Source organism: Eurypyga helias, unplaced genomic scaffold (genome assembly GCF_000690775.1).
Source record: "Eurypyga helias isolate BGI_N326 unplaced genomic scaffold, ASM69077v1 scaffold710, whole genome shotgun sequence".
NCBI lineage: Eukaryota > Metazoa > Chordata > Aves > Eurypygiformes > Eurypygidae > Eurypyga > Eurypyga helias.
The window spans coordinates 21,792-44,877 of NW_010227375.1; the positions used below are offsets into that span (position 1 = coordinate 21,792).

A 23,086-nucleotide genomic window follows, 5' to 3' on the forward strand; every position below is an offset into this window, starting at 1 on the left:
TGCGGCTGAGCACCTTTAACGCGTTAGATCAAACTGGAGTCCAAAGAGAAATGATTGCCTCCCTTCACTTAAACATCTATTCTTTCCTAACAAAAGTATCCCAGGCATTGAATTTCAGGCCCGGTGTTTTCAGGGATACACGGGTTATTTCCAAGCCGAGCTATTACCAGTGAATGCGGTGACATTAATATGAGTAAATGCAGGAAAAAGGATGAAATAAAACATATCCTATTGAAGGAAATGAGAGCTCCTTAAGAAAGAAAAACACACATAGGAAAGACGTGGGCATATCAGGATACAAATGGGACACTGGGGAGTGCCGGATTCCACAAGCATGATGTTATTGAAGTGTTTGATACCAGAGTAAGCACCTGCAGATATGAATTACATCCTTGTTCAGGCCACTAACATCGGAGTACTGACATCTCAGGAAGTGCTTATGTTATATTTCAAATCCCACTGCCAACTGCATAAATATCAAATAAATCAATCATAGATATAAAAGACATTATCTTAAGGACTTTAAAAAGCTGAACAAGCCACCTCTTTTCTAAAAGTAGTACCACCCTTAAATCATTTGGGCTTTTTCTGTCAGCTGCACCTGAACAGCAGGAGCATTAATGCTGTTGACCACCAGACATGAAACGCTTCACTTCTGTACACAGAGGTAGAATTGGTACAGAAAGAGTGACAGCAACAGTTCAGTTACTGCATCGAAGATTTTGCACGCTGTAAATATACTGTCCACTGCCCTCGAGAGACGGACATCTCGTTCTACACACGCAGAAACTGAGGCACCGAACTATGAAAGGCCTTGTGCAGCATCAAGAGAGCTCCAGGATGGCGCGAGCAAGACAAGCTCAGGACCAGGAGTCCCCGTGACGTTTATCAGAGCACGGAGTCTTTATTTTCAACGTCTGGGAGAAGGTATTCCTGACCGATACCGACACTGCCAGCTAGGAACGGAATGCTCTTGGGACAGACATTTCACCATCTGCGTGTAATGAAAGCAGGCTACAAATGTAGTTCATCTCATTTTAAAGAAATCTTGTGATTCAACTGAAAGTGTGTATTCTGTGTTGAAAACTTCAGGTCTTAAGCTTCTGCTACATTCTTAATAATTTTTAAAATTAAAAATGTATAAATATCAAAATATTAACCCAAATACAATAAAAATAATCTGGACTTTAATAATTCTGTGAGCTTTAATAAAATAAGATTTTACTAGTGTTACAGAATTTTGGATTTTAAGAACACTTTTCAATTTAAGAGTTTCCCCATAAGCTCTTATTAGATTAATTTGTTATTTTTCCTTGCTTGCCATGGGAGTCTTAATTACTACTGCTCCAAACACAGCTACCATCCATCTTAATCAAGCAGGGACTATTTGGCCATAGAGCTAAATCATCTGGTGCAATCAGTTTTAAAAAGTTTGTTCTGCAGTGAAAAAATGGCTGAGAAGGGAAGCAGAAGTAGATACATCTTTGTACATTTTGCTAACAGCAGCGGGAAGATTAAGTGGCCATTCTGCTGCAATATTCCTAAGAGTTCAGAATTTTTAAGCAGAATTGTGTCATGAGTGACGTATTCTGGGAGACAAGAGAGAAAAAAAAATCATTACTGGTGAACATTTTCTCCCAAACTCCTCAGAATACAAGTTTTCCAAACCCAGGTAATTTCCCAAGTGGAAACTTTTGCAGGGCTACCATTTTGCATGGATTGTACCAGGAATGAAACCTCCAAATTGCTGGTTGCCTCAGGGCTCTGGACAACGGGCCCAAGTGCTGATGGGCCAAGGGTGCCCCTTCCCGTGCTGGAGGGGTACGGTCCCACTCACGCTCTCATCTGGAGGCCAGTGCAGCCAATGCCAGTGCTTCCACCCATCTCGGCATGCTTCGGAACAACCCTGCATTCCCTACTCTACACTTTGTTACTGAATGATTTCATAACCTGAACGTAGCAATAATATGCACAGCGTAATTAGTGTATTTAATGCGATTACATAATTCAAACCTGTTTTGGCAGAACTCCTTTGCAATCCTGTGCAAATTTCCAGTCACCAAATTTTAGTGCCAGTCCCTCGGCAGCTGGACCAGCTTAACAATCCTTCTTGTAAGAAACAGCTAAAGTCTGCCTGTGACTTTTTCTTAAAACACCCCCCCACTTTTTAGGAAAGCTGAGCTGACAAATAGGAATAGAGAAAGCATCTGTAGGGCTTGACCTTCCCTTCAGCCTCTCACGGCTGTAGAGTATCACACCCTTTGAGTGAGCAAACCAAATTCAATTAAGCTTTTGCTTGTTTTTGTTTTCCGAAGGATAGATTAAAGGTGCCAAACAAAAGATTTGGGATACAAAAATGTTGTCATTGCCCATCAAACAAATCCAGGGCAGTTGAACATGGTTTGACCAAAGTACTGATGGGAACACGACTCCGAAGTATCACAGGAGGCTCCTTTCTAATTCAGCTCCACGGTCCAATTCAAGCCACTCAGTGTCCTGCCCTGGCACACGTTTGTCCAGGAAGTTTTATTAGACTGGTAGGTGTCTTCACTTTATACCCTGTAAGGTAATTGTGTGAACTACAGATGAACCATTCAGCACTTTCCAAATCCAACTTCCACTGGCAATATGCTTTTAGGTCCTTCACTGTCTGCAAAACAAAACGTGAACCTTTGTGCAACTGCTACAGAGTAGAAGTGCCGTACTAAAGAAAACCCCCAAAACCTGTTGATCTGCACTTTTAAATGTAAAGCAGTGCATTTCTCCTTGTTCTGAGATTTTCATTTGCTATAGGAAACCGTATCAAGTGCCTCCATCTTTGATGGGGAATCAGCCCGTACGCAAGAGGAAACACAATACAGCTCGGCTCAGACGTTGCTCATATGGCTGCTGTCCCATTAATCCACCCAAATCCCTCCATCCCCTCGTCTTCTCAGAGGTTCCTCTCACTTTAATCCTCAAAAACACTCTAAATTCAGAATTGCCAAGGAAGCTTTCATAATTAAGATTCCATTAACAGTTTGCATACAAGACAAAAGCATCTTTCTGCTGCGTTACTGTCAAAAATGAGACATTCCATTACGAGTTCAGCTCACCAGATACAGTAAGAGTGGGGAAATTGTAATGACAAAAACAAAGAAGGTTCAAGTTTCCTTAAAAAAGTCCAACCACCCCCTTTCCCTCTGTTCAGCTGCAGTAAGGTGAAAGGCTAAATGTGGACAGAATGGTAATATGTAAGCAGTTTCTAAGCTTTCTGGTGGGAATACTTAACAGCATAAGTATGTTTCCCCTGGAGACCTTCTCCACCATTTGGTCCAATTTCTTACTCCAAGAACTGAACCAATTCATGATGTAATGCTCTAGGGAAAACATTCCTCTCGAAAAAGTATCTTCCTAGGGAGAAGTTTGAAGAAAACATCTTAATATTGTTTAAACAGCTTTTGGCACGGTCCTACTAGTTGTGCTGCATTCAATACTGAAAGCAGAAGGCAGGCTAAAGATATGGAAATGGAAAGTTTTAGGATTTAGTTTAAGGCTTCTCCTCAGCTGCCACCCCAATCCCTAGCCCTCGCTGATCCTTAGTGGAATGAGAAAAAAGAGATTTTCAGAAGCAGAGATTTTCTTTGCTAATAAAAGAGGAACAACTTAAGGCTTGAGCTATTGTGTGTGTCAGTATGAAACCACATACTTAACTCTGCCTACAGCCTTATCATTTGCTTTAACTCTTACACAAAGGTGCAATTCCAAGGCACTTAACACCACAGATCTGCCTGGGACTACGGCTTTCTGTGGCTCTTTTAAGAGGCACTATGCCAAGCATTAGGAAAAGTTCCTGGCAGCAAAGCTTTCCTTTGCTTAACTCGCAGTATCCTGCGTACGCATACGTTCTCTGTGCCACCAACTGCTTTGCTTCCCTCTCCGGATCAGCACTCCACAAATCTACTTGCTATTTCGGAGACTGGGAAGAGCCGGACATCAGTGTTTTCAGGAAGGGGAGGAAGCACTGGGAAGGCAGAAGGGAGACAAGGGAGGCAGACCAGGAGGCAGCACCCCGCCAAAGCCCGCAGCGGTGGGACGCAGCGATGCAATCTCGGCAAGGCACAACAGACCTCAGTCTGCTGCGAGACGCGAGCAGCGGCGACGCAGAAGACGAATGCAAAGTGAACATTTGGGGCTGACGTCCCACAGCTTGCACTGCGTAATGCTTATCGTTAAGCTACATGCATGTTACCTACTCCTTATACGACCCTCACAGAGCTTTCCTTGCAGAACACACCACGGCTACTTGCGATTTTTTTTCTTGAGGGGAGAGTAAAATGACCTTTTTATTCACCACTACTATTTGTACCCACGCAATTACTTTTTCCTCAATTGCACACGCGAGGATACTCAACATAGCCAAGTCCCAGTTCAAACATGAATTCCCTTACAACCTTAATAGATTTGCATTAGTGGGTATTATTTACTACCAGAACTCTGCATTACTGACCTTCTACCCGTGGAACTAAGCGCGTTTGTTTGTCCAAACGTTTGTATGACACAGGCAGGTTATTTATGACAGTGAAGCGTGGCTTCAAAAGCATCTTCCGTATAACTCAGTTGATTTAATAGATGGTGATATCAGATCCGTATTCTTCACCCTGATGTTACAAGTGCTGGCAAATAAATGAAAGACAAAGAGCAAGGAAACTTGAGTAACAACTTCATTCAAGAACAGCACAAAACCAAACCCAGACCACAGAGGGAACAAAAAGACCAGTTCTCTCATTCCTAGCTTGTGGAGCTTACTACATCATTAGGGCTTTCGAGGAACGATCACTATTTGTTCTTGCAGCTTCTCTTCAGACTTTGATACACCTTGTTTGTAATCTCCAATGATTTAATCATAATGATTTAAAAAAAACGAGTCTCATTTTTCTACTTTAAAACATTAAGAGTTCTGCATGTTATTTGCTCAAAGGGAGTTTTGCTTGTAGGGTTGAGATTGCGAGGAGTAAGAGATTTGTTTGCAGGGCAGGCGTTGTCCAGGTACGGTGTCTGTTTCCATAATTTAGATTTAGTCCCTCGTTGTTACAATAGTTGGAGGCCTCTGGGCATAGGTGACTAATTATTATTATTAATAAACATGCTTGCTCAGACTCTAAAAGATGCTGCACAACAGGAGTTCTCTCAGTTACACGGTGCAAGGTCTTCACTGAACTGATTGGCGATGCTAAAAACCAGCAGCAAGGAGGGTTTTTAACCCAGACTTCAGTGGCGCTGGAAGCCAGTCCGTAGCAGGCTTCTGTCGAGGCTTTACTGCTAGTTTGCTGGGTCTTGTGTTTGTAGAATTTTCAGTTTCTTGGTAGACCCTAAACTTTTAAAGCCTTGAATCACAACTATTTATCACCCATCAGGGAGCTACATAAAATGTATTTTCCTTCAGAATGACTGTTCTCATAAAAAACCTAATTTAAAACTAAAATAAAGACAATTAAGAATATTTTCTTTTTAAATCTACAATACAGCCCAACTAACAGAGATTCTTAAAACTAAATACTATGAACCACAAAAATCAATGCCACCTGCAAGCTGTAAATATGTGTATTATTTAATTTTTTTCCAAGTATTTTCTTTGGCTGTTACATTTAGCTGAACAAGGCCTAAAAATTGTCAAACTGAATTCTTGTTTAAGAGTAGAGCTCTAACTACTGCCAGTTTGAGTGAAGCACACATCCAGGTTTAGGGAATATGTTTTGTTTATTTTGGCTGCAGCGCAGGGTAGAACATTTTCCATCCCATCCGAATGCAGTCAAAAAGGTTTTGAAATATTGCACAATAAAAGCCATTCATTATATCTGTCTCCTCTCCCTTCCAAAAACAAAAATGGCTGACCAGTTCCAAATCTGTGCAGGGGGCAGGAAGATGGGAGTCAAGGGGTCACTGGAAATAACCCAAGACTAACACCAGGTTTTTCAGGTTTGAGTTAGGGAATATGTTCCATGCCCTCATTCCCAGTGCACACAGGTTTTTCTTCTTCCCCCTCCAAAGCTTGGTTCAAGTAGTTAATTGCTCTGTTATGCACAATTTACAGGGCTTAATTACAAAACTAATACATTAGCCTTCTTGTCTGTAAGTCACAGGCACCACTTCATCTTTGCCACTGGGACACAGTGAAATTAGACTTATTTCAAGTTAAAACATTTTGATTTGCAGTTTACCTCCCTGTTTTAAAGCCGTGCAATCTGAGGGAATACCCAACTACGTTTTGGTTTTACATTTCCATTGCTTACCTACTTGTTAGCAGCTTGAAGGTGAAATTTCTTTCACTGCCCACTCCTGTTCCTGTGTGCTCAAGCTACACTTGGCAAACTCCAACGGCTCTTTTTTCTCCCCTCTCTCCGTTTCCTTGTATGTTGATCTAATAATGCTTTTCTGTTTGCTTCCTTGGGCATAGATCGCTTCATCCCTAAAGTCTTTCCAGGCCTAAGTGAACTACAAGAGTGCTAGAGGATTCAGCGAGAAGGAGGAAGAGTAGAGCACAAACATTTTGGTGCAGATCTAAACAGCAACTAGACCAGAAGCACACGCAACAGTGAAATTCATGTGCAACACGTTAGTGTTTCAGCATCCCCTTCTATTGCCCAGCTCCTCAGAAGCAAGTAGAGAAAAATAAGCCGAAGCCAAGGCTGAAGCTTTACTTACAGTGGATTATTTTGCAGTTAAAAGAAAAAGGCATCTACAATTCTAGTTACTTTTTCCCTGCTTTTCCCGAGTATCCAGTTGTGAAAACTATTTCACTTCTATTAACTCACCCATGGGAAAACTTGGTCAGATTGTCCCTGCATTTGACACTTATGTGCGTCTTCATGGTGGCAAAATACTGGCATAAAACAGTCCCTGGAAAACACTAACCCTTTCCCTTCAAAACTCTCTGAAGAACTCAAGTGTGAGTATTGCTGCTCTTTCTCTCCACGCTAGCAGCAAGCACGTTCAAAGACCGTTCCAACCGTGCGATATTCCTTACTGCTGGCCGGCAGACATTCCGCTGTCCCAAAACGGATCAAGATGTCACTATGTACGAGAGCGCGAGCAGAAGCGATAGGTAATTACTCTTACTTATTAACAACATCATAATTACAGAATGGCAAAATAATCAGTCTTTCTAGCACCCACCCCTTGTCCTGTATGTCAGTCAGAACAGGATAATTACATGGCAACCTGCTCAATGCAGTCAGTCTGGAGTACAGTCCGAGGGCTGTTACCACACCTACGGTCTGTGGGTACAGCACTGGCATTACTGCAGCACTTTGAAACCCAGTGATCGTCCTACCAGCTCCCTAAAGCAGGAGACAGCCCCCCTTTAGAAGAGTAGGGAGAGTAAAGGGGAGGTGACAGAGACTGGCCAACACTGGAGATTTCTTTTGCTGCCACAGTAATACAGACTGACACGGAGCTCAGTACTACACAGAAAAGCACCAAAAGTGACTTAAACTGACGGTGACGAAGGCCTTCACAGCACGGGCTGCACCCGCTGACCCCCCGGTCCAACACGCCGCACAGTGACGCGTCACCCATCAAGGTGAACCAGCAGACTCCGTGCCTTCTGTCCAACACTGCTGCAGTCTGCATCAGTGACTCAGCTACCCCAACGTGACGGAGCCCCGCTGGAATCTGCTCCAGACGGTGCCGCAACAGCTGAAAACTAGAACGATAAACCCCGACTCCCGAGACCCGTCTACACTCACACACAGCACGCCCTAATTCCCACACCCCTGCGTGGCCGTGAAGATGAGAGAGCACTTCAGAAAGTTCTTCTGTGGATGGAAACATTGCTGGTCATTCAAGGGTTAACATTAACTCAATTTTAGGAAAACAATCTGCAAATCTGTGCACGTTCCTGCATGGCTGCCATGTTGTAGGCTACGTCATTTCAGGCGTCTACAGAGATCCTCTTCCAAGGGCGGGCGGCAGCTCACTTGAGATCTGAATGGTCAGAGTCCCAAGACCATTTTGCAAGCCTTGTGAACAGCTCTCCCCCAAACCCCCAGGTCCTTCCCAGGCTAAACAGCCCAGAGTGTTCGCAACTCCCCAGCTCCCTACTCCGTGACACATTCTGTCTCAGCTCTTATGTCTTAGGCAAGTCCCAAATCACCCCTTGGGACACCAATCTCCAGCAATCAAAAAACACAGCCAGGAGAGACCTCAAGAGGCCATCCAGGCCCCATCCTTACCCCTAAGAAGGATCCTATGTCATTCATGACAGATACTTGTTTAATCTGTTCTTAAAAGCCTTGTGTGATGGAGATTCCAACACTTCCCAAGGCAACATATTCCCGTGCTCAACTATCTCTACCTTCTCCTTGATGTTTAACCAAGACATTTTTCTCATCGGTTCAGTGCAGATGTGGAGAGCAGATCGTTACCCTCATCCCTCAACAACCTTCTCCATAACTGAAGACATCTCTCAAGTCCTCTCCAGATTAAAACCTCGTTAACTGGAACCTCTTTATTTCTCTGTAGGTTCAACCTTGCCCTCAGGAAAACATCTAGATACAACTCCTAACAACCCTTTCAAACTAGGCTGTGCCAGAGGGAACGCCAAGCTTTGTTGTCTCCTCCTTCCCCTTCTGATTTCACTTACACATCCCAGCTGGAGTGAGTGCACTTGGCCTATCCACTCAAGAAACCTCAAGGGAGAATTCTCTTCTAGTGCTGCTGTGACAGATGCACAGGGCAGCAGGAACAAAACCCACACTACAGCAGCATTTCAGATTAAGTCTCTGGTACACACATAGTAGTTTATTGCCTCTTCCTGGGCAACTCTCCTTGACCTGACCATACAAGTCTGGTGTTCAGCATCCAACACCCTCAGTCTCCAGAGGCTTCACTCCTGCTGGATTTGAGCTAAAAGCTGTTCGGTGCACCCTAACATCTCCGCTGCAGCTACAGTGCTCTGCCGGGCTTTGGGACGCAGCGCGATTTCCAGTCGCATCCGTGTACTGCCCACGAGACTTTCCCCTTTCCAGATTAATGTCAGTGCGTCCTTCAGTTGCTGCATCGATTTCTTTTTTTCTTTAAATATTAGAAGCAGCAGCTATTGTTAGTTTTTATCTCAGGGAGCTTTAAATTTTAACCTCAGCTGGTATCTCTTCAAAGACTCTACATTATGGTAGCGTTGTCACAGTCCGCTACGGCCACCAAGCCTCGTGTCAGCCTGCCCTCTCCTGGTGAGCCGGCGTGCTAGCCCAGCCCCAACCCACTGACTGGAAAGGTTCGTAGAGACACAAAAGCAAACCCCAAAACAAAGCATCAAGGAAACTGTTTCGATAACTTTAGGAACATTTCTAAAGCAGCACGAGATGAACAGCACTGAGTAGGGAAGTTGCTTTCAAGCTGCCTCAGGAGTTCTTGTCTTGGCAAAAACTGATGGCTGCAGAGAAAAGTAAAACATAAAAATGAAACTGTTCTTTTGCTTTTAAAGCTTCATAAAAGCAGCCAAGAAGAGAGTATTTTATTCCACATCAGTCATGTTAAAAACAAGGTCACGGAAGAGATGGTTTTCCGCAGAAAGCCATTTCTCTCAAGCTGGCACAGGCATTGCAGCGGGGCAGAAACAGAGCAGTAAGACAAAGGAAAGCAACAGCATGTGTGTAAGCGGAACACCCACACTCATCGCTTTTTATTACGTCGTTCAAACACGAGAAATGAAAACAGCGAGACGACAGGTCAACTACCGAGCAACCCACGCTGCATTCGGCACGTGCAGGGAAGCCTGGAAAGGTCCAGGGATGCAGTACAGCTTTACTGGATGATGAACGCTTCCCTTCCCCAATTTCATTTTTTCCCCATTAATGCTATAGACAATAAAGATTTAAAAGCTTTTTTTTTTTTTTAAACGACCAACCTTCACCCCAGAGAAGCAGAATTCATTAACTCTCTAACACCAAATTCAGTCGTACTCATAGGAACTCTACCCTGCTCGTGCCCAGAAGGTAGAGCAAAGTCTTTCCAGAAGATGGTAACAGCTTCCTCGCCTTCCACTCCTCCCCTTCAAGCCAGAGGCATTTTATTTGCAGAGAATCTCAAGGAGTTTTTTTAGGATATTTTTGAAATCTGGAAGAAAATTCATGTGGATTTCAAAAGTAATTCATAAGGAATGAACAAGCACATGGGAAGCATCAACACTTCAAGCGATTCCAGCTGAAAGGCCATATTTACATCATGGTCAAACTGCTGAAGACAAATTCATCTTTTATCTACTTCAATTTAAATTCAAAAATATAACAAAATCTTGAGCTTGAAGCTTGTTCTTTCAAAAGAAAGAGCCCCTATCAGCAAAATATCATAGGTTGGAAGGGACCGTAAAGATTGAGTTTCAAGGGCAAAAATTCCACACTCCCGTGCAGGTACAACTGCAAGCACCTAACACATGGACATCCCAGACACTGGTAACAGGCGTACAAATGCACGCGTAAACATGATTTAAATTTCGTGTGCTGTCTTACTGCTGTATCGTGCACCAAATTCCCTAGCCCTTGGAGCATTCCTTCAGCTGAGAAACAAATTAGTCTTTGCCTTCTTGAACTGACTGCACTTGGTGCTGCAGAGACAAACCAGTCATTTGTCGAGTTTTTTGGATTATCAGCGGTGTTTATTACTATTGCTCTGTAGACAGCACTGAAGTACGAAAACACACCAGCAGAACGCAGACTGCAAGAAAGAGGCAATGTCAGATCCAGTCCATTGTGGGAGAAGAGTTTATCCTCTTGATTACCCGCCACGACTGTCTACCAGACCGGTGCCCTGAGCCAAGCCAGGTCTTCCATGCAGTTATGATCTTCAAGCATTTTAGGCATCAAGGCAAGGAAATTCAGTTCTAAGTTATCCAGAAAATGAATAAGGAAATAATAACTAAGAAAATGTAGAGCAGGAGAGAACAGCACTTAAGAGAGAACATAAGAATCTAATACTGACCTTCACTTTAGAAAATCAGAGTTAGCTGAAACCTCGCTAAATGTTATTTTCAAGAGGTATTTCCTCTTCTTCATAGTGTTTTTGGTCACTTCTGTCCTTCCTGTAGCCAGAACTTGTTATGCTCCTTTTCTGTGTTCGAGACCAAGTTCTGCTGTCTCGAGGCACGGATGCACACACGCTTTTCCTCCTCCACCTTTCGCAAGGCCCATCGGCAAGACTGGAGTCATTGCTCTCCCTCCCCGCTGCTGAGGGCTGGACAAGGTTTTGTTCTCTCTCGGATTCTCTAAGGATGGATGCGCCGATTGTTCTCCTGCTTCTGCAAGCAGGAGCGAGCAGGGGAGGGGCCTTCTGAATCTCATCGGGTACTTGAATCCAAGCAAGTCCTTCTCTTTCGGCATCTTTATGTAATCTCATGCTGCGCCTCACCCTTCTCTCTCCACTGTCACCCCTCTTTCTTCTAAAAGGCTCCAAGGAGTCATTCTTTACCGGAGTGACAGACAAGATTTCTTCCACATTAAAATAAGAAACTGGAAGATCGTTTCCTGTCATTTCCAATCTTTCAACAGGAGGAAAATAGATGGCACTACTACTCCTTGTCCTGGGTGAACTGCCTCTTACAAAATCTTTGTGTGGACACCCAGTTCTTTGGGCACCCTCATGTACATCAGTGTCCTGCTGTTCCAGAAATTCCAGCCTGGTTAGCTGCTCTCCCTTGTTCAGGAGATCTTGCAGTTTCTCATTTTCTGCCAAGGAACCATGTTCTTGTGCCTCTTCTACACACGTGGTCTCTCCACCTTGTTGGGAACAGTCAGGTGTATCAAAACCACGCTTTGCATCTGGCACGTTGTCTGAAAACTGGAAAAAAATAAATTCAATATAGGTGTGCTGCCTTTAGTCAGGACAGAGTTAACTCTTCACAGTGACTGGTGTGAGGCTGGTTTGGATTTGCCCTGAGAAGAGGCTGATAAGGGGTTTTTAGTTGGTCCTAAGGAGTGCTGGCACCAACTCATGGACTTTTCAGTTTCTGATACGGCACCTGTGTTCCCAGCTTTCTCACTACAAGCAGTGGGTGGTGTGGTGGTGGGGGCACAGTTCAGACAGCTGACTTTAACTGACCAAAGAATGTCAATCCAACATCATCCAGCACAATTCTGACTTATTTTCTAGCAGCATCCTTAACCATATCATAAGTTACCTCATGATCACTGCCAGAAACAGACTGCAGATGGCCACAGGGCACCCGACACCCAGCATCACTGGAGCTGCTGGCTTCTCCAACCTCCACGTCCTCACAGCCTGAATGCGCCCGAACTGCACACGTGTTCGTCCCTCTCCGCCCTTCAACCACTGCCCTCTGTTGGACATCCTGGCAAGCATTCCCAGATTTGGCATCACCTAAAAATACATCCTCTGATTTAGAACAAACACATGGCTACTTGACTCTACTGGGGAAGGTACAGAATCTTTTTTTAATATTACAACAAAAGCTTTATAGTATTTCACTTAGCTAAAATGAACCTTCTAAAGAACCATTCCAGGTAACTAGTGTAAAAACCCCAGAAAGCTACTGCACATCACAGAACTTGTCCTGCCCAACTCACTGGATTTGAAGACTATGGAAATACCAGTATCCAGTTAAAGTACAAAGGCTTTTCTTTTTTGTCAGCTTTACCCTGGAGTCCAATGAGCATAACATTTATCCAGTTGGAGATCATTAATCCATTAGATCCTCTGGACTCTACTACTACAGAAGCAATTAAAAATGAAAAATGCATCTTGGCGCCCTACCTATGCAGGGAACTCAAGGTGACCCTCAACAGGGGTTTTACATAACTGGTGAAATAAAGTTAGAAGCAAGGCAAAACAAAACTAAAACCCACGTTACCTAAAAGAAGTGCATTTGCCTTTGGTTCATTCGGAGTTGAAGAGAAAACCTCTGGACTTTCAGGGATAGGGCTGAGAAGAGGTTTCTTAGAAGCAATCTCCCTTTCCCCATATAGGGATTTTTTTACCTTTTTCTTTCTTCTTTTCCCATAGCTTGTATGCTTTACTTTCTGAAAAGATTGAGAAGACTGAATAGAGCCCAGCGAAACTGTAATTATCCTGCAGAATATTTTTCCAACAAATAAGTGGTACCATTTCTGCATTTTGATGGGTAACAAAAGTTTCCCCTAAAATGAAGGTTCCCCCCACTCTGCCAACTACAAATTAACCTAAAAACTCAAAGCAAAGGAGAACTTCTCAAACATCTGATTTGTTTCATTTAACCAAACCTAGAACTCAAAGAAATAGGTCTTTCAGTTCAAAAGTACAGACCATTCACGCTTAATGTGAAAAGGAACATGTGCCACCCCTCCCGAAACATGAAAGCAAGGATTTGTTGGAAGTCTCACACCTTTACTTAACGAGCATATAACTGCATGTTCAAAGAACTACTACTGCTTACACTTGGTAAGAGAACAACTCATGAAGCCTTTTTCTGTCCCTGAGAAGTGACACCCCCTGCCCTTCACCCCCCTCAAGTACCATTTTTGCCCTGCAGGTATTTAAGCCCTGCTAGTCAGCCTTTACAAGCAGTAAGGGAGGGAGGTGTGGCAGTAAGGGTAGGAAAACAAGTAGGCACAAAGAATACTGGCAGCAACGGGAAACATAAGAAACATAAACACCCTCTAGAAAATCTTTACTACAGATAATCACAAAATCCATGAAATAATCACAAAACCCATGAAAGAAGAGACCTTCAGACAGAGAAGCAAGGGCAGCATTCACCAAAGGCAGTGGGCTCTCACTTACTTGAGTCTTCTTGGTGGCAGACGTGGTGATATTCTTCTGTCTTTGAATCTCGTTCTTTCTTGGATTTTTAGTACTTTTAGTATTCTTAGTATTTGTGGCTCTTGAGTTGCTAAAATCAGTCCCCTCTGCAGTGGTGCTACACTGTTGAGGAACATGAATTTTAAGTTGTTGGGATGCGTGTGCACATGCCCCTGCACACTCGTTTTTAAAAACGCCCCACAACCACAAGAATCATGGCACAGTTCATCTCTCATTTCATACACAGTCACAAGAGCTGGACACTCACAATTAGAAACAACTATTTCCAGAGCTGCTCTCCTCACACAGACCAATACAGTCCTACTTGTACCGCAGGGACATGCTAACGAGAAAATAAGTACATTTTCATCTTCGGCCATTTCTTTCAGAGAAGACGGGTGACTTTTTTTGTATTTCTTCTCCAATGCACACACTACAGCTGTACAAGGCCAGTGGCATCCTGGGGTGCATTAAGAGGAGCGTGGCCAGCAGGGCGAGGGAAGTTATCCTCCCCCTCTGCTCTGCGCTGGTGAGGCCTCCCCTGGAGTGCTGTGTCCAGTTCTGGGCTCCTCAGCTCAACAAGGACAAGGAGCTGCTGGAGAGGGTCCAGCGCAGGGCCACTGCGATGGTGAAGGGCCTGGAGCACCTTCCACATGAGGAAAGGCTGGGAGAGCTGGGTAAGTTCATCTGGAGAAAAGGAGGCTGAGGGGGGATCTTATCAATGCTTATCCATATCTAAAGGGAGGGTGTCAGGAGGATGGGGCCAGGCTCTTCTCAGTGGTGCCCAGTGACAGGACAAGGGGCAGTGGCCATAAACTGGAAACAGAAGGTTCAGCGTGACCATGAGGAAACCCTTCTTCCCTGTGAGGGTGACAGAGCCCTGAACAGGCTGCCCAGAGAGGGGGAGAGTCTCCTTCCCTGGAGACTTTCCAAAGCCCCTGGACTTGTTCCTGTGTGCTCTACTCTGGGACATCCTGCTCTGGCAGGGGCGTTGGACTAGATTGTCTCTAGAGGCCCCTTCCAACCCCAACCACGCTGTGAACACAGATGTCCAGAAGCACTTCTTACAGAAATCGTTGCACAATAAATTTCATGCATCTTTAAATTCCAGCAACCAGAAGAGACAAACGTACGATATCCTGTCTGCCTTATGGCTGGCAGAAGATGTCAACAAGACTGAGTATCTTAGCAGTGGACTTGGATCACAACCACTTTTTCAGTGACACTGAAAGTCATCACCTGTTCCAGAATAAACTTGCCTTTATTAGCCTCTATCTCACATCTCAAAGAAAAGCCAAATAGAAAAATTAGACAGAAACTCTGTTTCCATTCGCCTCCATTTCCAAACTGAAACAAAAATCATCACTGAGGAACCTTACCTTCCTTTTAGCAGACCGAGTTTTTATCGTATCAGATTTGTCAGCTTCTGCTGTTATGTACAAAGAAGATAAGAATACTGATTCAGTCTCAATACAAAAAGTTAATCGCATTTTCAGGAAGTTATCCACATAATTTCTAACATGATGCAGTGTGTTTAGTCTTAGTCTTAAATAATGGGTAACTTAGCCTTGAGGACTGTCAAACATGGCAAGACATCAGCTTGCTTTACAAAACAGAGGAAAACAAAACTTGTGAGGATTCAGTAACAAAATAATTAGTGCTTTCACAGAGATACACACACACGCACAACCCCCTTTCATATTTGTTGTTGTCTTGCTTGCTATTTTAAAAACATCAAAAACGCCGATATCAGAATCAAGATAGTAAGCTTAAGTCTAACAAGGTAAAGTCAGCCACTTTACCTTTATCTCCTATATAAAAACAACCAACCCACCCTGGGTCATCTCTCAGTTTTCAGATACAGAAAGATGCACTATCTAAATGACAGAAACAGAAGCTGAGGTTACCTTCTGCATTTTCAACAGGTAAGAGGTCTTCCGCAGCAAGAGGATCCTCCACTAACTCTGGAGGAGGCTCAATACTTTCCTGTAAACCAAAAGGTAGAGCGTTTGGCAACACACGATACCAGGCACATACTGAAAGCCACCTCGCCCGACCCTGTCTGGAATGGCCAGGCCATTTCAGTGGGTTTGTGCTTCAAGCACGCAGCAGCTCATTTGCTATATATGGCAAAAACACAGTATCAGAAGTATATGAATAAGCCAAGGCAAAAACATTTCATGTGCTACCAGTACTCAGCTTTATGCACAGCTCTACAGGCCAAACTGGTATTTAGAATTCATAAAGCAAAAGTTCTCAATGTCATTCTAAAGCTCCAAGCAGACTGGATTGTAAAATTTTACCAATTTCTCTTCAAAATCAAGCAGACTGGGGAAAAAAACCCAACCAACCAAAACAAACCAATCACAAAAAATGAACATTTACAGACACCAAGAGGCTGTTTTTATAGTTAAAAAACCCCCACACCAACAACTTACATCACTGCAATCAAAGTTGGGCTGGGATAACGGTTCTTTGGTGGGACTGGACCTCACCGAGGGGCTACTGCTTTGTAACCCCAGCTGACGGAGCGGTGTCGCGCCCCTGCGCAACGGAGTGTTTGCAGGTAAAGTTTCGTCAAATATTTCTGGGCTCAGAGCTCCTCCAAAAGTAACTTTTTTCTTCTTTGACATTTCAGGGCTAGGTCTTTCAGTCTCCTCTACGGTAATAAAATACATAGGGGGGTTAGTGACTTTAAAACACAACTTTCATAGAGCAGAGACTTTCCAAGGTCATTTCATGGGTCTTTACATTCTCTTAAAAATCACATCCCCCACCCACACACAAAACACCACCTTTACCTGTCCTGGGGATCCAACCAGAATTCTCAATAAATCTTTGTGACAGTATCAGGAATTAATGAAGAAAATAGGGGAAATGACTAGGTGCCCCCCGAGTTCCAGCTGACAAGTGTAAAGCCTGAAAAGCAGGTGAGTCTGTTCTGGTACTGGGGGCTCTGAGAACTTCTGGTATGGGTTTTTTTTTAACAGACATTATTTCCCACTTCAGGCAGTAGGACGCAACACACGAGCTACTTCAGCAGTGGCTAAGGCGTATCACCCTTCAGATTTACCGGGGGGCAAAGCCTTCTGCTCCCACAGAACGCTGCACCTATTTAAAAAGCAGAAGGGGAATCTGACCTGTTTGCGATGGTTCAAGGAATTCTGCACAACTGGAGACTGCGAGAGAGTCACCTTCCTCTCTGTCAACTGCATCACTCGGGTAATCCTAGCAGATTTAAGTGATACAAACGTCTATTCAATACCATTTAATTAAAATAACGTCCTTGTTCAGATCAAAAGTGAAAATACCTTTTTTGGTAAGCAGCATTCAGCAGTCAGTCCTGTTTAAAACACCTACTTGCTTTCAAAGTGAATAAACTCCACAGCACATGGTCTTCTCCCAACATGAAAGCTTCAAAGCTTCCAACATGACCAAACAGCCAATCAATACCCATCAACAGCATTACATTTCAGAACTGACTTCTATTAGCCAGAAAGTATTTTTAACTACGATTCAATTCAGGTAGTTCCACACCGACTGCAGCAGCTCATCTCAGTGCTAGCACGGCCACACGGGCCAGTTAACCAACCTCCGTGCTACCCTTTAGTTGCTTGGTCGGCGTTTTCTTCAATATGGACCGCAGATGAGAGCTGCTCCCGGTCCATTCATCCCACGAAACGGCTCCTGTTGGCTGTGGCGTGCCAGGGGGCACGACGGGTGCGTTGCTCTCCTCAACCGCGTCCAGCTGCCATTCTTCTGCAAAACTCGCCCTCCTCCTGCTGAGATCCGGCGTGACATTACGCCTACCATCTTCAGGGATGTGAGCAGAACGGAAACCTTTAGAGCGAGGAGACAGACGTGACAGTGAAAGGCTGAAGTACAAGTGAGAAGTTTAGTGTTAGCAACATGAAGGGTAAAAGCACACATCTCCGTAGCCTGTGCTTCGACACTGCAAAATCCACTTGTTTGAGTCTGTTACTGTTGTGCCACCTTCACATTTCCTGCTTGGAGACAGGTACAAAATATACAGAAGGTAAAGGGAGCATTGCATGGAGGCAAAGACATTCTGCCTAAGGATTTCTCTCATCCCTGTCAATTTGGGAGTGGGAGGAAGGATTCTGTAATGTACAGAGAGGGACTCGGCACCTTAACATCCCTCTCCCCTTCACAGGCATGAGCTTCCCAACTAGACTTTTCTCTAAAACCAGCCTGACTAGCAAAATTAAGGAAAACTAAACAATTATTCCCTTGCTTTTTCCATCAGAATCACGCTGCTAACTGTAAGAGCTAGCTTCCTTGTGGTTCTGCAGATGGAAAATTCCAGTCCTAGAAAGGACTCAGTTTTATCACATGTTTGCATGAGCTGTTCTTCTTACCCATCCTGAGCAGGGGCTGGTTGGCGAGGTCAAAAAAAAAAATTAAATATCCCCACCTCCGCAGAACGAAAACACAAGAAATAAAAGGTTGGCAGCAAGATAAAGAATTGCAGAGTAAGACACACCAAAGACATGCTAAAGGGTCACAAGAGGAACGGTCACGCATCCTCCTTAAAGAAGTCAAAGTAGTACAAAAGCATAGAGACACGCGTCGGTTGGGCTGTGAACCTGGAGTTCTCAGCCACTGAGCAAACAGGGAAGGGGGCTGAAGGTGTCAGGAATTAGGATACATGTGTACTCCATCACTACGAAGGGCTCTTCCTCTCTCCTGCGGGGGGGATGCCCGCCACTGCAATCACGAATAAAATGCTGCTTCCCCGAGATCCCTGCCCGAGTCACGGGCCTGAGGGCGTTTCTCACATCACCCAACAGGCCCCACCTCGCCTTCCAAGCATTTCAGCTCCTCTCATAAAAGCTGTTTCCTTCCTATGAACTGTGCTGAAGCAAAGCCAAGCTGAACGCGACGCTGCGCTGAACGAGCTCTTGCTCCTGTTTAACTGGGGCTTCAGCCCCCTGCAGCAGCGCTGGAGCGGGTCGGTATTCGCAGAACTTCCTCGCTGCGCTTCCCCCATCAGCCCTGATGTCGGTTTTATCAAGTTCCTACTGCACTATCAGCAGGGAATGAGATAGGCATGGGATGGCTGCCTGGGAAACGTGCCCTTACAAGCACTCTAAGTGTTCTTACTTCCTAATCAGAATGTAAGAAAGGTTATAGCAGTGATGAATCCTCTTACCATGGCCTGTTTCTGTAATTAGAACAGACTCCAATGACTCAATTGGACTGTGTTGCTCATAAACCCATTCCTAGAGAAAAAGTTACAAGATCATATATATATTTATATACACACACACAATAAAGAAAAAAATACTTGCAAATGTTGCCTTTAAAACCCATGAACTACAGAGTTTTTTAATCCCACAGACAAGGATTTCAGAGTTTTCTCAACCATCCACTACCTTTAGTTGAATTCATTTTCCCAAAACACCAAGGCTAAACACTCCAAAGGATTAGACATCAGAAAAGAAAGAGATGGACTGAAAACCCTGGATATTTTCATCCTTCTTTTAGGAAGTTCCTTCCTAACCTGACCCAACTGTTCAGCATCACAGCTGTTCTGCAGCTCAGACGCTGCTAGCTCCAGCAGCAGGACACACCTCACCAAACAGACCCTGCCTTCACTGTTGGTGTAGACTACACACTAATAAAGGATGATTACAGATATTTATAGAGAAGACAAATTAACTTCGCCACCTGGATACATGCACATCCTTTGTTTCCTTGCATGGAATATCAACTAACCACCAAACAGATCTAAGGTGAGGATTACAAACTGCATTCGTAGTTGTCCCCATGATCAATAAAGTTGGTTTTGACATCAGAAAAAAGCTGTATTTGCCAGATCTGTGAATGTGACATCCTACGTAGCTACAGCTGCAGATTCAAAAGAATGAAGCCTTATTTAAATTTCATTAACAGAATAAATAGGCTTTTTATCAGGAAATAGTACAACCTTACTGACTAGAAGGGCTGACAGCATCCTCACTGAACATCAACATGGAAAGGAAACGGGAGCGCCATCTCAGCAGAGCCTGGGGTTCGGCTACATCCGCCGTCACTCCAAACGGATCAGTGTCCATGCTGGATTTCGCTCACTCGACTTGTTGTAACGAGATGTAAAACTCTCACAAGGGAGATGGGCTGCGCTCTTTGCTTCCTCCCTGTTCTTTGCCCACACTAAGGGACGTACCTTAGAAAGAGCAGCAGGAGGTTCGGCGAGAGTCACGTCTTGGCACAAGGACAGGATGCTGCAGGTTCTGGTATCAGACTTGCTGCTGCTGGTCCAACTGCGTCTTGAATCAGCCTCGCTGTTGTCGGACATGAACTTTTCACTCCACTGACCCAAGCTCCGCTCTTCTGTGAAAGGTACCTTGTTCTGAGCTGCAGCAATCCAACACACAACAACAAACCACAAAGCAGCGGGATCCTTCAATGAACGTCCTTGTGTTTATTCACCAAAAGATTCAAAAAGCCAGGTAAACGGCTAGTCAGAAACAAGCAAGCACATGCATTTTCCAGTTCTACTTTGAAAACCTCGTTAGCAAACCCTCAGCACAAAGCCAGTCATTCTCTTCATACAAACGTTAAGACCACCAATAGCAGGGAAGCGAAGCGTTGCTGTTGGTTTTACACCACCGGCTCCTCAGCGACCGCAGCACCGCCCTGACCCGCTTCTGCAGCACTGACTACTTTCACTTCGAAACAAGGCTGCTAACACGGCGGTAACGGGGTTTCCGAAGTCACTGCTCTTGGAAGTTACCAAACAAAAGGCTGCACATCATGACCAAGAGAGAACAGCTACAACAGCTAAAGCAGCTGACATGAAAACCATTCTCAGTTTCACGGAAAAAGGGTGGAAACGTTAATGCTTCGTGAAAAGTAAACTAAAGGGTACAGATCTAGAAAGTAAAACTAAGAAACAGTCACTACAAATACCAGTCTTCTCTTCCGGGGTTATTCCGAGAAACCACTACTCAGGATGCACTAGGAGAGGTGTAAACGAACAAAACCGCCTCAAACCAAACGCCCCCCACCCTGTGCGGATCCTTATACAGAAAGGCTGTTTGTCTCATATTCAGTGTTTGTATTTTGTATTTTTGGCCTAAAGGAAGGCCTGATGTTCAAGAGAAACCACTACCCAGAAATGCAATCACTTACAACAGCCTCCTTCCTGGGAAGCGCCATCCACCCGCAGCAGGCAAGAGAAGCCGGTCCCCGCGTCAGCTTCTTGTACGGATTTGAGAGACTTGTGAAAGGCATCTATCTTGTCCCTCAACGGCCGGACGTTTTCACGTTTAAAAGGACTAACCTGCTAAACCAAAATCAACCTCATCAGACTTCTTACTTTTCTCCCCGAGACGACACGGATGTTATCATTTCGTCTTTGTACTTCAGCATAAAACCAGCTTGGAAAAGCAGCAAATCATAGAATGGTTTGGGTTGGAAGGGACCTTAAGTCCTGTATTTAATCTGGCTGCAATTTTAGTTGTATGGCAAAAATAGGCTAAACCAGATTTCTTGATACAGTCCCGTTAAGTTTTACTGCCTCGTGTCATCTGTCCCTCTCGAGCATATCCAGAATTTCTCTTCTGACAGCCTACACTCGTTTGAGTTAAGAGCAGGTCTGATTAAAAGACAAGCCACTTCTGCCAGCATTTACTGCACTGCGAACCCTCAACACTTCAATCGGTCAAAAATTAAGCATGGAAAATGCAGGAAAGTGACAGTTAGGGTAAACAAGTTAAAATATATGAGCAAGCTGGACACTGAGAAAAGACTCCGGACTCGGCAAAAACCTCTTCCATGCCCTTATTCTAGAGTCAAGTCTCCAAGGGAAGTCAACAGAACTGAGGCCATGGTTATTCCTTCCTGGCTTCCTCCCGAGACTCGCCTTCTCTTCCTGCCAGCCTGTGTCGATTCCTGGGGGAACTAAACCCCATTAGATAGCTGAGAAAGACTCTCACCTCTTTAAAAGCTTCTTTTTGCCTGTTGCTCCTCTGCTGGGCAAGGTATTGAATAAGGGTGTTATTTTCTGGTGACCCCCGTACCCCAATTGCTGATCTTCGTCTGTATTTCAATGAAGCTGGAGATTTCCCTGAAATGGCAACAGGAGGAGAGAGGGAGAAAAAATAAGGGCGGTTTTTGTTAAGAATACCTAAAACTTTGGAATGATCTTTTTTTTCCTTTTAAGAGGGATTTATGCTATTTATGAAGACAGCCAAAGTTAGCTGCTTTTGGTAAGGGGTTGGTATCGATGATGTCCAGATGTCCCCGAGAAGGGACAAGTCACTAGTTACTCCAGCCTTACCTAGACACTGTTTAGTAAAACTTCCTTGAGTAATCCCAAGTTCAGCAATCGCTACAGTTGCAAAGTCAACAGGTTTGTTCCTCTGTTTCTCCGATATTCCACAATCGGATTTCTCTTCCGCTGTGCCCCCACCAGGTGTCACGCAGCACTCACCCCCCAGAGAAACAGGGGTTCTTTCTGACAAGTTTTCCTTGCTGTTCAAAGGCAGGGCCGGTTCACCAACCACTTCCCCTTTTAGGGTATCAAAAAAGCACTTGGCCAACTGACAGCTCACAACATCCTCCTTGCTGTGGTAGGATTCCTTCTGGAGGTCTTTGGTGTATTTCAGGGTGCGTTTCTGCCATTTTGCCTGGTTTCCATCACTTAAATTCTCCTTCTTGGATGCCTTCATGGCCCTGGATTTAGCCACTTTGCAAATCTTCTGGTGTCTCAATAGATCAGGGACAGAGGCCTCTTCCTTCTCCTCAGTGCACCTAACTCTTGGGTTTTTTAACTTCCAGGGGAGCATTTATATATTCTTAGGCAGTCTACACATTGTTAGCAACTTATTTGCAGAAATATTTAGTCAAGCCTTTGCTCTCCTGTAATAACAGATACCTATCGAAAAGAAAAAGAGACTTTAATAGGTATTGGGTATGAGCAAGGGTTTCCTGCAGTTCCCAAACTTCTAGCAAAGCTAGGTTTTTCCTGGAACGAGGTGTTTAACAGCGTGGTGGAAAGGGAAAGCCGTGATCTCCACAGAGCTACACAGAAAGGGCACAAAAGGCCAGCACTACAGAGAAACACGCAGCGATGCAGCTGAGGGGTCTCACGGGTAAGGGCACACGAGGCTGCGCTTCGACTCCTCGCCACGTTCCCGCAGAACACGCGAAGCACAACCGCCCTGCGACCCTTCTGCGGCGCGTTGTGAGGAGCATCCGCGGCCCAGTACCGGCTGGAGAACTGGGGACACGTTTGCCGCCCTCAGTTTCTCGGATTTCAAATTCAGCAACGTCAGACTGAAACTTCGCTCAA

At 44.5% G+C, this 23,086-nt stretch overlaps 1 protein-coding gene across 1 annotated transcript; it reads right to left on the reverse strand.

Moving 5' to 3' along the window:
• Positions 1-10,992: 10,992 nt before the first annotated feature.
• LOC104512776 (cell division cycle-associated protein 2-like) lies at positions 10,993-22,580 on the reverse strand. The gene is made up of 14 exons (XM_010155885.1): positions 22,073-22,580; positions 21,729-21,859; positions 20,923-21,076; positions 19,955-20,145; positions 18,941-19,010; positions 17,360-17,607; positions 16,908-16,995; positions 16,206-16,426; positions 15,675-15,753; positions 15,147-15,196; positions 13,750-13,890; positions 12,842-13,010; positions 12,152-12,366; positions 10,993-11,811 (listed from the first exon to the last, which is right to left on the reverse strand). The coding sequence occupies exons 1-14, from the start codon at positions 22,578-22,580 to the stop codon at positions 10,993-10,995; spliced, it is 3,084 nt and encodes a 1,027-aa protein (XP_010154187.1).
• Positions 22,581-23,086: the final 506 nt, after the last annotated feature.

What these genes read in the sequence shown, in the direction of transcription:
- LOC104512776 (XM_010155885.1), bottom strand. Translation starts at nt 22,580, where the DNA reads ATGCTCCCCTGGAAGTTAAAAAACCCAAGAGTTAGGTGCACTGAGGAG. An exon ending in TTCCCAGGAAGGAGGCTGTT is followed by an intron (nt 20,146 to 20,922) that starts GTAAGTGATTGC and finishes GGATTGCTGCAG; the next exon opens with CTCAGAACAAGGTACCTTTC. An exon ending in ACCTGTTGAAAATGCAGAAG is followed by an intron (nt 15,197 to 15,674) that starts GTAACCTCAGCT and finishes TGTACATAACAG; the next exon opens with CAGAAGCTGACAAATCTGAT.